The following is a 16808-nucleotide window of genomic DNA, read 5'->3' on the forward strand; positions in this document are numbered from 1 at the left end:
TCCATTTATATTATAAATATATTACAAATATATGCCAGAGGAAAAAATATTTGGAAAATGTTATAACAAAATGTTATAACAAAAAGCTATACCAAAGGGGAAAATAATTTAAACATGAAATTTACTGGTTGGTGAGATTTAGCTACATGAAATATCTTAAGTATATTACTAGATCGCCTTGATTTTTCTTTTTTTAATTTTTAATCCAGTATCTCTTACCAAAGAAACTATATCCAACAAAAAATCCACCAATAAGCAGAAATTGGTCAGCTGTAACTCAGATGACTCACTACTATCTCCAGGTCCAATTTGAAGTCTGGTGTGCAGTGTCCTCCTACAAGGACAAAAGTCACCTTATCAAGTGTGCTATCAGTGATATGAGTTCATGTGACATCACTGTGTGACTCACGGAGGCAAAATCAACAGTGGGTCACATACGGTAGTGTTCTAGGGACATTCATTCTCTTTCCCAGGGCACAAAAGTCTCTATGTGGAGGGGCTGGGAAGATGGCTCAGTGGTAGAGCGCTTGCCTTGCATGCCTGATGCCCTGGGTTCGAGTCCTCAGCACCACATAAGCAAAAAAAAGAAAAAAAAAGCCGGAGTGCGCTGTGGCTCAAGTGGTAGAGCGCTAGCCTTGAGCTGAAGAGCTGAGGGACAGCGCCCAGGCCCAGAGTTCAGGCACCACATCTGGACCCAAAAAAAAAAAAAAAAAGTCTCTATGTGGAAAATTAACCTCTGTCACTCCTGTACTGAGATGCATTCTTAATGTATCTCCCTTTGTGAGATTTTCCATTGTACTCACTATAGCTATCATCTCCTAATTAAAACATTATTTCTTGGTTTCTAAACTTAGGGGCCATTGCCTTTCTGGACAACTGTCTTCCCCAGCTTAATTTTCTCATATCTAGAGTACACCTATCCTTTAAGATCTGAGATCAAATATTGCCTCTTCCTGGAAGCCTCTCCAAGTAGCAGAGATCATTCCTCCAACAAACATTTATATGTCATATTAATACTATATGACTACTCATCACCCTATACTTGGAACATACAAATAAGATGATGACAGTCCCTGATTAGTAAGAAATTAAAGCACATAGACAAATACCCAGCGTGCTTTTCCTGGTTCCGATGAGTGTCTTGAGGGCATCAAGGAAGGCTAGTGAAAGGTGGGTGACCTCTCTGTGGACCATACCAGATGTAGGAGGGCAACAAGGGCACAGTATTTTAGGAAGAGTAGTATTGTGAAGGCTCAGCAGCAGGAAAAGTAATGTGTATTCAGGAAAGAGTCCAGATTAGCTCAAGAAACATGGATGTGTTTGTGAAGAAAGTAATAAACAGAGTAAGGTTGGTTGTGCATGTTTCAATAGAGAAGATGAAAATGCAGAAAAGGGCCAGGGGGTAAGAGATACACATAATTCATCTTCATTCTTGAATCTCCTATGATGCATTTGCATTCTCAATTTAACCCAGGTACATACGTGCACACGTCTTACATGCCCCACTATCAGGTCTTTGAAGATAGAGACTCTATGCCTAGCACCATGTTTTTCAGCTAGACATTTAACATCTGCTGAGTAAGCAAACTCCCAAATCATTAAAGGGATTCATGTATAGCATTCATATTTGTAAAGCCTTCTAAACCAAAGATTAAATGTTTCCTTTTTTATTTTTTCCTCAGTTGTGGGGCTTGAACTCTGGGCCTCTGTGCTAACTCTCAGCATTTTAGCTCAAGGCTAGCACTCTACCACTTGAGCCATAGTGCCACTTCTGGTTTTCTGAGTGGTTTATTGGAGATAAGAGTCTCATGGACTTTCCTGTCTGGACTGTGATCCTCATATCTCAGCCTCCTAAGTAACTAAGAGTACAGGTGTGAGCCACGGGTGCCCAGCTGAATGTTTCCTTTTTGACTATGTGATCCTGAGGCTGCAGGGGTTACCCTGGTTCTGAGAGGGTTTGGGTCAGAATCCAGAGCTTTCACTCAGCTTCACTCCTATCCTAGGCTTTTCCAGACTCTGTTATAACCTTGTTTCTGAAGGGATAAAGGGCAGACATTACTCCCCAGTAACAATGTAGACCCATTTTATGGCTTTGGAAACAGGAATGACTAAGTAGGGGTTGTTTATAAAACTGAGAAGACTAAGGCCAAATGTGCTGACCTAACAGTACAAATCAACTATCTTCTCTATCACAGAAAAGCGGGATTATTTTTTGTTTGTTTTTGTCTGTCATGGGGCTTGAACTCTGGGCCTGGGAGCTGTCTGTCCCTCAGCTCTTCAGCTCAAGGCTAGTGCTCTACCACTTGACCCATAGCGCCACTTCCAGCTTTTTCTGCTTATGTGGTGCAGAGGAATTGAACCCAGGGCCTCATGCATGCAAGGCAAGCACTCTACCGCTGAGCCACCATCCCAGCCCTGAAAAGAGGGATTATTGTAGAGTGAAGAGGTAAAATTTTTCATCCATCTTGGGGAATGAATAACTCATCTCCAAGCCACTTTCCAATTCTAGGATGACATGACCAACAATTTTTATATCCTACACCAAGAAGGTAGAGTCATACTATGTCTAGTAAATAATTACTAGTTTTCAGAAGCATAGTATATAAAAAGAACATTCTTATTAAATTGAACAACTTAAAAGAGTCAAAGGTTAGTTTTGAATGCCATGAAATTAAAAGTTTAGCATACCTACAACATTCTTCAAACCAACGAGCAATGTAATCCCACATATAATAAGGTTCAAAGGAGTTAAAGAGAAGGTTGGCAGTTTTAATCAGCTCTGCTGTTTTCTTATTTTCCCTTAATTTACTAAAGAAAGAGAAACAAAAATATATAACACCATTGTTCCAAATTTTGTGGAATATTACCCAGTATATATATCTAGGTATTTGTTAAAAATATGCAGTAAAAAGATTACAATATTTTTAATCTATTGCTATTCTTACCTTATATGTAATAATTTTTAAAATATGAATTTTCATAATTCACATAAGATCAGAAATTAGCCTTGTAAAATTTCTGCATAAAAAATCACATAGAACCCTCTCTTTTTTTGCTTTTGTTTTTAAGTGTTTCGCTTAGACTAGACTGAAACTCTGTACATAATCCAATAGGCCTTGAACTCAACAATATTTTCTGTCTCTGCTCTCAAATGTTTGGATTAAAGGTATTCATCACCACAGGTGGCTTCTTTTTGAATTTTTAAAGTTAATAACTGTTAATCTGACACCAAACTTATTTTGTTTCCTTTGGCAACTATAAATAGGTTTGTTTTTGACAGTCTTGATTATGAAGAATTTTACATTTCCCTGTGCTACTCAGGATTGGGTTAATGAAAAAGTTTACTTTGACTGCCAGTTTCATTCAAATTACCATTTTTAGTTTGAAAAATAGTAACAAAAAGTACTATTACTATAAATAGCCATTACTACTAAAATTCTACCAGAAAAAAAGAAAATTACCTATGTTTGCCTATCTTTTCTAGCACCTGTCCTTACAGAAGAGAGATACTATCAATACAACCAACAGATTACATCAGAAATGACTAATTAGATCTCTATAGGCCAGTGTAAATTCTCAGGCAGAGTACAGAATACAGAATGAGAGCAGTACTAATAAGTCAAATCAGTATTAGCTTTTCTAACAAAACATACAGGTAATTATATAAACAGAAATCAACAACTATATTCAAATGTTTTATGTGTATATGATCATACGTATATAAAAATATTAGAAAAGTCTAAGATTATCTCTAAGTTACCAAGGAAATACTGAAATATGTAAAAGAAATTATGTAAAAGAAATTATCACTTTAGAACCTTTGTCATATGGTAACAACCTGATACCAGAAAAGAAGTGGTCTGCGTAAATGAAGCAGAGAAATATAGAAGACAACAGATAACAGGGAACAGCACACACTGTCCTATGACTTGCCCCAGGAACTCAAGTGTGCATGTACTTGATAGAAATAACTGCAACTACCTGCTTAGCTGAGCATGGTCCTTACTGAAGGGCGGTTCCATTTGAAAATCTAATTCTGCTTTACACTGAGAATATAATGTTCTAAACACTTCAATCAAGACATCTTCCAGAATTACAGGTCCTAAAATATACAAATTAAGGACAATTATTAGCAGCTGCAAATCATAATTATTTGAAAAGTGGCCAGAATAAAGGACATTTTAAAACAGGTATTTTTTTTAAAAAAGCAGTACTTGTTTTCCCAAATGCCTAAAGTATAGATTCACAGAAAGAACAGAATCTAGAAAACTGGTGGTGAAATCATAGCTCTGGCACCTTAGACAAGTTAACTTCTTTGAGCTTTTAAGTTTTCTCATCCAGAATGAGAACAATAATACCAAGTTATGTGACAGTTTTGAGGATTAGGAAAAATATTTGTAAGATGTCTGCATAATTCTTAGAATATGATGACTATTTAATAAACGCTATATCATTAATTAAATAATTCAAAAATTCATGAGGCTAAATTTTGTTGCTATGAAATATAACACTTTAATCTACTGTTCTCTATTATCTACTATCACTGATATAACCCATTATCTTCATATTTCACTTTTATTTTCTAAAATTATTGTGTTTTTAGGATACTAGGTTTGAACTCAGGGCATATACAAGACAGGTGCTCATACTACCAAGCCATACCTCCATCCCTCTTAGTTCTAGTTATTTTTTTTTAATTTAATTTAATTTTATTTGTGAACATACTGTACAGAGGAGTTACAATTACATGGGCAGGATAATGCGTACATTTCTTACCAAGCATTGCAGCCTCCTCCTTTGTTTACCCTTCACATCCCAGTTCTAGTTATTTTTGAGATAGCCCCTGCCTGACTGTACACCTGGATCACAATCCACCTGTTCTAGTATTCCCTGTATTGTTAGCATAACAGGCACACACTACTGAGCCTAAATCTTGATCTTTTCTGCCCAAGCTGGTCTCAAACATGATCTTTCCAATTTCAGCCACTTGAGTAGCTGGAATTAGAGGCATGAGCCTTGCCTCTTCATTCTGTCTCTCTCTTTTGTCCATCATGGGGCTTGAACTTGGGGCCTGGGCACTGTCTCTAAGTTCTTTCTGCTCCAGGCTAGCCTTCTACCACTTTGAGCCACAGTGCTACTTCTGGTTTTCTGGTGGTTAATTGGAGATAAAAGTCTCACAGACTTTCCTGCCCAGGCTGGCTTTGAACCATGATCCTCAGATCTCAGTCTCCTGAGTAGATAAGATCACAGGCATGAGTCACCAGCATCTGGCATCTCTTTACTTTGAAGAGCGTGTGAGTTGTACCATATTTGCCTAAATATCTGCATATAACCTGAAGAAATTATAAAATTTGTAATTGTAAATTTATGAATTTAAGTTTCATAATTTCATTTTAGTTAATATTCAGGTTAAAAAAATTGTCCCAACTATCATAATCAACTTTCCAATAGATCTAACATATAATACAGATTAAAAGGAAAATATACAAAACAGAGCTGTTATAAAGATGGTACAATACAGGCTGGGATACAGCTCAGTTGCAAAGCACTTGCCTACCAAGTGCAATGTCCTGGGTTTGAACCTCAGTACCAAGAAAAAAAAAAGGCAGTATAATTGAAATATTTCTGTTGAAGTACTTGAATTCTGTAAACTGAAACTGTAAGTTATGACATGCCATAGAGTCCTTAATTTCTTTCATTCATTTCATAAGGATCAAGAAGAACTTGAATTCATCTTTAAAAGTGATTTTTCTGTTAGCAGTGCAAAGGAATGAGGCATGATGATAAACTATAATTTATAATAACTGTATCTTAACTTGGTCCAGTGGACTTTGGTAGGAAATTGTTGAGAACTTGGATTTAAAAGCTACTTCAAAGTACAACAAATTTCCTAATAACTTTGTCACATTTTTCTTATGAAAAAATACAAAAGCATGTGACCTATGCCTTGGGACAGTAGTATACATTACCTAGCTCAGGTTTGTCCAGTAAGCTGATTAAAATCCGAAAAGGTTTTAGATCCTGCATTAGAGTGCTCTCTTCTCCAAATCCATTCACTTGTAAGATCCCTACCATTGCCTTTACAAAAGAAAAGAACACTTGTTATTTAGTAAATACATTCAAAGAACTTCCCTTAAGTTTTCACAAGTATAATCATATATAATGGAGATTATATATTTTGCTTTTCTGAATCCATTTTCCTGTGCTCAGAAAAAAGAAAATTATATTCATCTGGCTGGAGAGAAAAAAAACAGGTTCTTAATTTTCCTTGGCAGGAAGGTAGAAGAGCTAAAGAAATGAAGAAAAGTACATTCAAGAATAGTTTGGGCTCCAGATGAAGATGCTACTTAAGATATGAACTCTGAACTATGTTATCTCATCACTGTTGTATTGGCAATTACTTTTTCACTAGTGAGTTAAAACTCAGTATACTATTTCACTAAAAAATGTTTCTGAGGGGCTGGGAAGGTGGCTCAGTGGTAGAGTGCTTGCCTTGCACGCATGAGGCCCTGGGTTCGATTCCTCAGCACCACATAAGCAAAAAGAAAAAAGCCGGAAGTGGCGCTGTGGCTCAAGTGGTAGAGTGCTAGCCTTGAGCTGAAGAGCTGAGGGACAGTGCCCAGGCCCAGAGTTCAGGCCCCACGACCGGACCCAAAAAAAAAAAAAAAAAAAAAAAAATGTTTCTGATAGCATGTCTTTTATTAGTTTAATTTAAGACAATTTGGGTAAATATAACTGAAGTAAAAATGATAGGAAATAAACTATGGATCATTTCAATACTTCCACTACAGTAGCAATTTTACCACATTGAGATGATTGTGAAAGCCCAAATTTTCCTAGAGCTTTATAGAAAGTTGGAATAGCTCCAACTTTCATAAGCAGACAAGTAAGAACTCTATGTTTTAATGAAGTCATGAAAACAGCAAAGAAAAAAATGTATCTTGCATGGTGCCAGTGGCTCACACTTGTAGTCCTAGCAACTCAGGAGGCTAGGATTTGAGGAGCACATTTCAAAGCCAGTCCAGGCAAGAAAGTCCATGAGGTTCTTTTTTTTTTTGGTCGGCCGTGGGGCTTGAACTCTGGGCCTGGGCGCTGTCCCTCAGCTCTTTAGCTCCAGGTGAGCACTCTACCACTTGAGCTACGGCGCCACTTCCGGTTTTCTGGTGGTTTATTGGAGATAGGAGTTTCACGGTCTCTCCTGCCGGGCTGGCTTTGAACGGCAATCCTCAGATCTCAGCCTCCTGAGTAGCTAGGATTACAGGCGTGAGCCACCAGCGCCCGGCTCCATGAGGTTCTTTTCTCCAACTAATCACCAAAAGCTGAAGTGGAGCCATGGCTCAAGTGGTAGAGCATTAAAGCAAGTCAGCTTTGGGCCTAAAGGATCGGGGATAGCATCCAGGCCTTGAGTTCAAGCCCAAAGACAGGCAGACATATAAAAATATCTCTGGATTTATCTCGAATCAGACTTCTGATTACTTATTTTATTGTAGCCATTTGCTTATCATTTTTAGGGAGTTCTTAGTCTGTTGCCACTCCTTTGACTCAAGTCATGTTAAGGGTAAGACCTTTGCTTTATATTTTTAAGTATCTCTAATGATGAGTAAACATAGAATAACAAAAGCACTCATTACCTGAACCAATAATTCTTTTGAAAAGGTAGTGAAATAGTATGTGGCATGTTCTTCAGGATTACTATGTCTTGTGCTCCTGGGTCCTACGATAGCACCGTTGTTATCAAAACCTCCATGGAAATAAATCACAGAATGAATTAAAATGAAACTCTTAAAACTATTGTCCACTCAATACCAAAACAGCAAATATCTCAAAAACAGCACTAAACACTTACCAATTAGTAGCCCATTCAATGTCAGCAAAAGAGATCATTTTAGATAGTTTAATAAGGGGAAACCAATTCAATACATAAGTATCATAGTATTCTTCCAGAGTTTTTTGTCTTCTTTTCCCCAGTCTCACCAGTGAAATAAGTGAAGACTCAGACCACTGAACTTAAATGTCCTGTCACCATAGGTACTGAGGAGTCATGAGGACAGGCCAAACATTTGGACCTTGAGAGCTTGTTTGGAGGTTCTAGCAGGGGAGCGCAGCTACTCGTATACCCTTGACCGAAGACCGGTCCTCCTCTATCGGGGATGGTCGTCCTCTTCGACCGAGCGCACAGCTTCGGGAGGGACGCACATGGAGCGGTGAGGGAGGAAGGGGACACCCGCCTAGCCAGCCAGATCAGCTGAATCAACCCTGGCGATCAATGGGGTGACAGATGTCGCAGCCAGATCGCCCTCACATCCACAGGCCAAACATTTGGAAAAATTAGGGAAGAGTGAAGTGTGCGCAGCTTTATTAATGCCTGAATGGAGACTGATATGGTGCATGACTGAGGTGCTTGCTAGTCCTGATTCCTTTCATGACTTGCACACTTTGCAAAGCTTGTCATTCTTTTGATTTTAGCACTTTCAGTACAACAATTTCAATGTGTGAGATGGAAAATTATCTTGTCAAAGGGACCATGACCTTGTGGATTTAAAAGCCTTTTGGACTAAAAAGCGTTACGAAATTTCTTCATATAATTTACCAATATTTTATGTATTTATTGCCCCATTTATGTAATTTTTAAAAAAGTTTTTCACTAAAGACATACACACAATTTGATACCTTATGTACAGCAAGTATCTCTCCATTTATTCCCAACCATGAGCATATACATCCAATATTTACCCAGAAGCCATGCATAAAGTCTTCGGTTCAGGGACATATCTCTCCGCAGTACTACATGCAACGCTGCTGACAAGATCCTGATCATGTCCGGTCGAGTGGCCTGGAAAAGTTAAGAATGTGGTTGTACTTAAAGCACATGCAAAACATGCCACTGTTTTTTTCTCTTAGAAAAAAAAAATGCTGTTAGTACTCAGAATATTAGGGTACACAAGCTATTTTCACTGACATAGTTTCATTTGATTTTCCAAATGCAGGTATTACTTCCATTTTACAGATTAAGAAATAGAAAATTAGGTCACATGACAAGTTGGATTCATAGCTGACACTATACTTGAATTATTTAACATCTAAAATCTGACCTAAAACAAGGAAATCAAGGCAAGACTGGAGATCCTAGAAACCTGTGCCATTTGTCTTTCACATTCATTGTCAATAGACAAGCTAGAAAACCACCATCTTCATCAGTTCCAAGGCTGTATCTTTTTAGAAATCCTACTTGTAAGCTTTATGTCCATGGCTCATGCTTATAAACCAAGCTATTCAAGGATACTGAGATCTAAAGGTGGCAGTGTGGTCAGCCTGGGCAGAAAAGTCTATAAGACTCATCTCTAATTAACCAGCAAAATGCTGGAAGCAGAGCTGTGGCTCAGGTGGTAAAGTGCTGGCCTTGAGCAAAAAAGCTAAGACACAGTGACTAGGCCCTGAGTTCAAGCCCCAGCGTATTCTCTCTCTCTCTCTCTCTCTCGGAGTGGGTGAGAATGCTGAAAGATATGACACTGACCAAATGCATTGTCTCAAACTGCTTTGTTAAATGGCAACTCCTTTGTACAACACAAGATAATAAAAAAAATCTGAGCTGCCACCCTGAAAAAAATTTCTACTCATATATTTCAAACATATAAAAAAAAAAAACAACCCACAAAAGAATGTAAAGTGCCTTTTTGTTTGAATCATTCAGGGTTAACACATTTTAACTTTTATTTTTTTTTCTAGCTCTTAAATAATTCTTCATTTCTTTCCCATAATCTTAATTAGGTATATGATTAAAGACCTGATTTCAGCTAAAAGAGGTAAAGTTTTTCTTGAAAACATGAAAAGGCAGCTTATGTTAATATTGGATTTTTGATATTGGAATTGCAGAATTAGAAGTTGGGAATGGACTAGTTTAACAACTATTTTATAATTCAAGGACCTAAGCACCCTAGGACCTAAAAGACTAGCCAAGTTCAAATATCATTATCATCCCTTCCCCTCCCTCCTTTCTCTTCCCCTTCCTCCTCCCTCTCCTTCTTCTTCTTTAGTGCTGATCCTGGGGCTTGATCTCAGGGTCTAGGCACTGTCCCTCAGCTTTTTTTTGCTCAAGGCTAGCAGTCTACCACTTTGAGCTACAGCTCTATTTTCAGCTTCTTTATTAGTTTAATGGAGCTAAGAATCTCATAGACTATCCTTGTTCAGGCTTGCTTTGAACCTCGATCCTCAGATCTCAGTCTCCTTAGTAGCTAGGATTAGAGGTATGAGCCACCAGCACCCGGCTCAGCATACTTTTTTCTATTCTATGCTTGCTGATACAGACATAAAATAATTCATCCAAATCAGAAATAACTGAGATGCTACAGAACAGATTATCCAGAGCTGATAAATAAGTTCACTCCTATGAACATGAATATCTTCTATTCATCTAGGCAGTTTTCAAAGTGTGCTGCCAGACCCCTGAAGATCATGTGATAAAATTTCAGGAGGCCTACAGGGTAAATTCAGCTATACATACTTATAAAAAAATCAATTATGCATATTCCTAACAATATCAAGGTGTTCTTTTTTCCTTTGTGTGCTCACTATATCCTGATTAGGCAATGAGTAGGTTAAACAATTGGCACCTTAATTATGAAGAGAAGTAATAGAGCAGTGGCACCTCTTGTACCAGTAATCATTGTATTTAATAAAAAATGGGTCATGGTTGTAAACTAGCTGAGGGCTGGCAGATTAGCATGTGTGAGGCAACAGGTTAAATTCTCAGCACTAAAAAGAAAAGAAAAACGACATTAAAGCCAGTTTCACAATTCTTTGAGAATGTTGTTGAGGAGACAACAAAAACTTGTTATTCAAGGTCCAGTATTAAAGACAGGCCTTTGTTTCTGTGTAATGGAATGTCACGTACACTAACACACATTTGATGTGTATATACATATGATGGTTGTCTCAAGGAAAAATTTGTGCCAATCATTAGAGCTGTGAGCTGAACAGCCAGCTTTTTAACAGAATGTCATTTTTTGCCTGAAAGAATGACTAACTGGAACTATGATTACTCAAACTTTGATATTTAGTAGTCATCAAATAAGCAAGATACATTAGTACTTCAAAGCAATGGTATGCTACAAATGATAATACGTGAGATTCTAATAGAAAACAAGAATACTGGAAAACTTGATTTTTAAGTTTTATTTTTTGAAGTGTACTGGGCTTGAAAGATTCCCAGTATTTACTACTGAGACCAACAGTTTCTAATAAATATAATTATTCAACATCATATAATGAAAACGATCCACATTTAAAACTCTAAATCACTGGGCGCTGGTGGCTCATGCCTGTAATCCTAGCTACTCAGGAGGTTGAGATCTAGGATCATGGTTCAAAGCCAGCCTGGGCAGGAAAGTCCATGAGACTCTATCTCCAATAAACCATGCTCAGAAAACCAGCAGTGGCACTGTGGCTTAAGTGGTAGAGCACTAGCCTTGAGCTGAAGAGCTGAGGGACAGCGCCGAGGCCCAGAGTTAAAGCCCCATGACCGACCAAAAAAAAATCAGTAAGCCAGTAAATAACTAATCAGGATGTTGGAACATATATATTAGTAAAATACAGGAAAGAATCAAGCCGATAGTATGAGGTCTGGAGTTCTGAAGTTCAAGCCCCATTTCTCTCTCTCTCTCTCTCTCTCTCTCTCTCTCTCTCTCAAAAGGGCAGAATAAGGCACCTTCTTTAAGGATAAGAACTTCAAAATGGAAACTAGAAGTAGTTTGGGTCCCATTTAATAACAACACAAGCAATCAAGAGGAAAAATCTTCCAACTGTTAGAGAAATATGTAAATACAGCAAAAACGTGAATATAGTAATAAAATTAGGCAGTCATAATAAAAATTCATTATAGATTTGTACTAACAGCCATTACAAAAATCCAAGTAATAGTATTTTCTGCTAATCCCTTTTTGGAAGTAATTTTAATTTTTCAATGTTAAAATTCTCTGCAACTTATTATTTTTTAAGTACTATTATTTGTAAGCAAAATAATCCAACATAATGTCTTAAAAAAATAATCATACCATAAGCCTCTGATTTTCCCAGAATGACTTATATGAGCAACACCAACATTAAGGTTTACTGACTTTCCCAGAATGCCTTACATGATCAACACTAGCATGAAGTCTTACCTGACTCATGTGGAATGGAAAGCAGAAGAGTATGAGGTCCAGGGTGCTCCTCTGTACAAGTACACTTGAGTCCTGTACTGACGTACTTACTGCTTCAACCTGAAATAAGAGGGCCTTTAACATCAGACGTCTATTATGGTGGGAAAAATGGAAATTGTAACAACTTTTTATTTCCTCTAGTAAATAAGATTATGCTTCTAAAAATCAAGGAACTCTTAAAAACAATTTTCTTAGTGTTAATACTACATACCCTGTGGAAGTTTCTGTTAACTCTTCATCATCAGTCCCAGGAAATGTTTTATAGAGGTTTTGCTCATAAAATTGCTCCAAACTGTCTATTAATTGCTGAATGAATAATCAAATTGTGGTACTGTCATACAATAGAGAAATGGACAACAAAATAAAGAAACTACTAGCGGCTGGGAAGGTGGCTCAGTGGTAGAGTACTTGCCTTGCATTCATGAGGCCCTGGGTTCGATTCCTCAGCACCACATAAGCAGAAAAAAAAATTGGAAGTGGTGCTATGGCTTATGTAGTAGAGCACTTGCCTTGAGCTCAAGAGCTGAGGGATGGCACCCAGGCCCAGAGTTTGGGCCCCATGACCGACAAAAAAAGAAAAGAAAGAAACTACTGATACAAAAGCATGGAAGAATCTCATATGTTCTATATGGTGAAAGAAACCATACTTAAAGGCTAATTGCACAGAATGATTCAATTTATATAACACTATAAGAAAGTAAAATGAGAGAAAAGGAAACAGACCAGTGTTTTCAAAATCCTGGTACTTGAGGAAGTACTGAGGAAGTGTGGTGACAGAAGGGTACACAACTTTTTGGGATGATGTAACTTGCTGAACCTTGACTGTAGTAATGGCTATGTGATTGTATGTATTTGTCAAGATTCATAAAACTGGGGCTGGGAAGGTGGCTCAGTGGTAGAGCGCTTGCCTTGAATGCCTGAGGCCCTGGGTTCAATTCCTTAGCACCACATAAGCAAAAAGAAAAAAGCCGGAAGTGGCGCTGTGGCTCAAGTGCTAGAGCACTAGCCTTGAGCTGAAGAGCTGAGGGACAGCGCCCAGGCCCAGAGTTCAGGCCCCACGACCAGACCCAGAAAAAAAAAAAAAGATTCATGTACAGTGGACTAATTCAGAGAATGTAAATCAAACTTCAGTAAATCTAACTAAAACTCTGCATGAAATACCAGTTACGTCATTATTGCATGCAGAAAAAAAAAAAAGATTAAAAGATTAGTGCTCTACCACTTGAGGCAGAGCTCCATTTCCAACTTTTTAAATAGTTCATTAGATAGAGGAGTCTCATGGACTTTTCTGCCTGGATTAGGTTGTAATTGCAATCCCGAGATCTCTGCTTCTTAAGTAGCTAGGCTTACAGGTGTGAGCCATGGGCAAAAGCGTAACTCTTTTTCTACTAACAATATCTTCCTTGCTATTACATCCTGTCATACATATTTTCCATGGAATCTACTATTGTCACTATTTAACACACCTTTCTTACAAAGAAAACATCAAAAAGAAGGTTCACTTTGTAATTATAAATATGGCTATGTGAACAATGGGCTCAACATAGCAATACTAGTTTTCTTGAAAAAAAGATGACATTGGATATAAGTAATTTCCTCTTCATGGAAAAAAATAAGCTTTTAATGACTGATTATCCCTTACTATGTGTTGATAAAAAAGAATCACATGATCCTCAAATTTATCTGGTAGATTGCTCTAAAGAAGTATTTGTGAAGTGAGACCTACCATTAGCTCAATGTCACTGCCAATAATATAAAGTTGATCTTCCATAGAGAGCTTCCTGTTTAGGTGAGCAAGCACGTAAGTGATCCCAGGTAGACGCACAGCAGGGCTGGTGAGCAGACTGCCCCAGAGGGCACTGTAGAACGCCGACTGGTCAACGGCAGCAGCAACCTTTTCCAACAATGTGTTTGTTCTGAAGGACAAAATATACTGGCATTAGAAGGAAAACATTTATTGTCACTCTGACAAGAAAGTAAAATATCTATACACACGCATGCTGTAGGCTGTACTGAACCCTGGAACAAGCAAGCAGGAATGGAAGAAGAATTACAGTCAATGACTGGCTCCACGATTTAAGTTCTGGATCATAAAATGAAGGGAGCCACAACCAAAATACCACATATCTGTTGTAATAAAATACCACAATACATATTTTAGCTAATAGTAATTCTATCTATCATGTATTTCACTGGCTTTCTATAAAATCTTAAGACATCTGTAAGTGCTTGTTTTTTAATCACCATTATATAGTTCACAGTAACTTCAATGAATTAGATGAGAAACATAAACATATAAATCCATTAAATTTAATATGTAAGTCTATTAAATTTTAGCATAGTACATCAAAAGAGAATTTGAGTCTACATCTAATCTGATTTAATACTAATTTCTTCTGAACTCAATTTATCTATATATCTATGTACATAGTACATTTATAAAACCTTTCATAGAACTTGTAGCCATAAAGATCATTGATCAATTTCTATGTTAAATTTAATTGCAAAAAGTGGTGATGATTCTATACTTCTCTGAAGCGAATAGTTTAAGAAAAATTGATTTATAAGCCAAATATAATAATTTCATAATACACTGTGATACTAATGATTGAACTCAGGGACTGAGGGTTGGCCTTTAGCTTTTTTGCTTAAGACTGGTGCCCTATTACTTAAGCCATAGCTCCATTTCTGGCTTTTCCCAGTGAATTGGAAATAAGAGTAAAGAATTTTTCTGCCCAGATTGGATTTGTTCGAAGTGTGAGCTTCAGATTTCAGCCTCCTGAGTAGCTAGGATTACAAGTGTGAGCCACTGGCACCCTGCTATATTTATAACATTTTATGCAAATAAATTATAAGTTCATAAAACAGAATGATAAGCTTTGAGGAAAAAATTATCTTTTTTTCCAAAGTAGCCAATAAAAATAATTCAATACGTTGTTTTTGCCTTGTGGAAATAGCTGTGATACAATAAACTTAATAAATTTAATTTAAATCATTATGTCTTCTTATGAAGTAACTTTAACATCGTCTACTTTTGCTACCAAACAATTTCTATTTTTTAAATAAAATATCAGCAATGACATAAAATTGTTATAGATATATAACACCATCAAACCCTATCTATAACTATTAGTTTAAAAAATAATTGGGGAACTAGGTGGCTCACGCCTGTAAATCTTAGCTCCTTAGGAGGTTGAGATGTGAGGATCTAGGTTTGAAGCCAGCCCAGATTCCTATCTCCAATAACCAAAAGCTGTAAGTGGGGCTGTGGCTCAAGTGCTAGAATGCTATCCTTGAGCAAAAAACCCCTTTGACTCTGGGTTCAAGCCCCAGGACTGGGACATACACAAATTGGCTTCAAAACTGATCAGATCATTTTCTTTCAAAAGTCCAAATATTAAAAGTACCAGGTAACCAGTTAGTAAAACAGCATTTTACTTGATGTTGCACATTTTCTCCTGTTAGCAATTTAAAGACTGGCATATGGCCTATTTTCCATTCTTTTCATTAATCTCTATGTTCTATTATATTTTAAATTATGGGTCACAAGTTTTGGAGTGACATATTTACAAGGCTCTGGACTGAGTGCATTTCATTTTACTGTAATAAAATGAAATAGGCTTTATGCTTCTTTTATTGATGAGGAAAATAAAGTTCAAACACGTCAACTTTCCATGCTCACATTGTCCTTACTGTGCTGCTCATCCACCTACATCTATATCTAAATGATGCAGTTATATTTTCAGTATGAACCATACACTAGATAGAACTTCGAGTCTTACTGAAATGTTGATGGGATAAGTATGGTAAGAATCATTCATTTTAGAGATGCTAAAATATATTTAAAGATGTTTGCTAGCAAGCATGATGTGGTTACACCGTGAAAACAAATATCACATTACCTCTCATAATACTCTGATCCTTCTTCTAAGCCAGGAAGAATACCAGTTAATAATCCTTGTAGACCAGGTTTCAGTGTTTTACCCAAAGGTAAATAATATATCTCATATAAACTCAGCAGTGTTGGTTTCACAGACATAGCAGCATTTGCAAGAAGGGGAAATAATCCAGAGCTGTGTTAAAAAAAAAGATAAAACAATCAAAATAGTGACAAGATTTTAATCCATATGTAATTATGTATATATAAGTCCTTTATCTTTTGAATAAATTACACTGACTGGCATAAAATGATTCCTGTATATATTAACTTACACATTTACTGAATTAGTGATCTCACCTGCCTGAATTTCGTACTTGTAAATCAGTAGTACTTAGGCTCTTTTGCAAAGCTCTCATATTTCCTAATTACAACACAGAATTCTCTTTTCTCTCCAAACCTTTCCCTGTAACTGACACTAAAAAATACAGCCTACTATGTACCCTGCTAACTAAAAGCTAGAAATCTTGGAGCTATTCTTAACCTTTTTGTTATTGTTGTTCAAGGCTAGTGCTCTATCACTTCCGATTATAGCTCTACTTTTGGCCTTTTTGGTACTTACTTGGAAATAAGAATCTCACAGTCTTTCTTGCCCTGACTGGCTGTGAACCACAATCCTCAGATCTGAGATTCCTGAATAGATAGGATTACAGGATGGAGACACCAATGCCTTG

The 16808-nt window shown here is 37.0% G+C and overlaps 1 protein-coding gene across 8 annotated transcripts in view; it reads right to left on the reverse strand.

The window, feature by feature from the left end:
- Dop1a (DOP1 leucine zipper like protein A) overlaps positions 1 to 16808 on the reverse strand; it is a 74219-nt gene that overhangs the window by 39210 nt on the left and 18201 nt on the right. For 3 of the 8 annotated variants that reach the window (XM_070010251.1, XM_070010247.1, XM_070010252.1), the window contains exons 4-12: positions 16100 to 16270; positions 13924 to 14113; positions 12159 to 12257; positions 8734 to 8833; positions 7632 to 7741; positions 5970 to 6078; positions 3982 to 4102; positions 2689 to 2808; positions 220 to 334 (exon numbers count right to left, since the gene is read on the reverse strand). In XM_070010251.1, coding sequence (XP_069866352.1) covers positions 220 to 334; positions 2689 to 2808; positions 3982 to 4102; positions 5970 to 6078; positions 7632 to 7741; positions 8734 to 8833; positions 12159 to 12257; positions 13924 to 14113; positions 16100 to 16270 — 1135 coding nt within the window. Of the gene's footprint in view, positions 1 to 219; positions 335 to 2688; positions 2809 to 3978; positions 4103 to 5969; positions 6079 to 7631; positions 7742 to 8733; positions 8834 to 12158; positions 12258 to 13923; positions 14114 to 16099; positions 16271 to 16808 lie in introns of all 8 variants that reach the window. The other 5 variants (XM_070010250.1, XM_070010246.1, XM_070010253.1 and 2 more) reach the window with 3 other exon arrangements.

Source organism: Dipodomys merriami, unplaced genomic scaffold, assembly GCF_024711535.1.
Source record: "Dipodomys merriami isolate MVZ:Mamm:240054 unplaced genomic scaffold, mDipMer1.0.p SCAF_8, whole genome shotgun sequence".
Lineage (NCBI taxonomy): Eukaryota > Metazoa > Chordata > Mammalia > Rodentia > Heteromyidae > Dipodomys > Dipodomys merriami.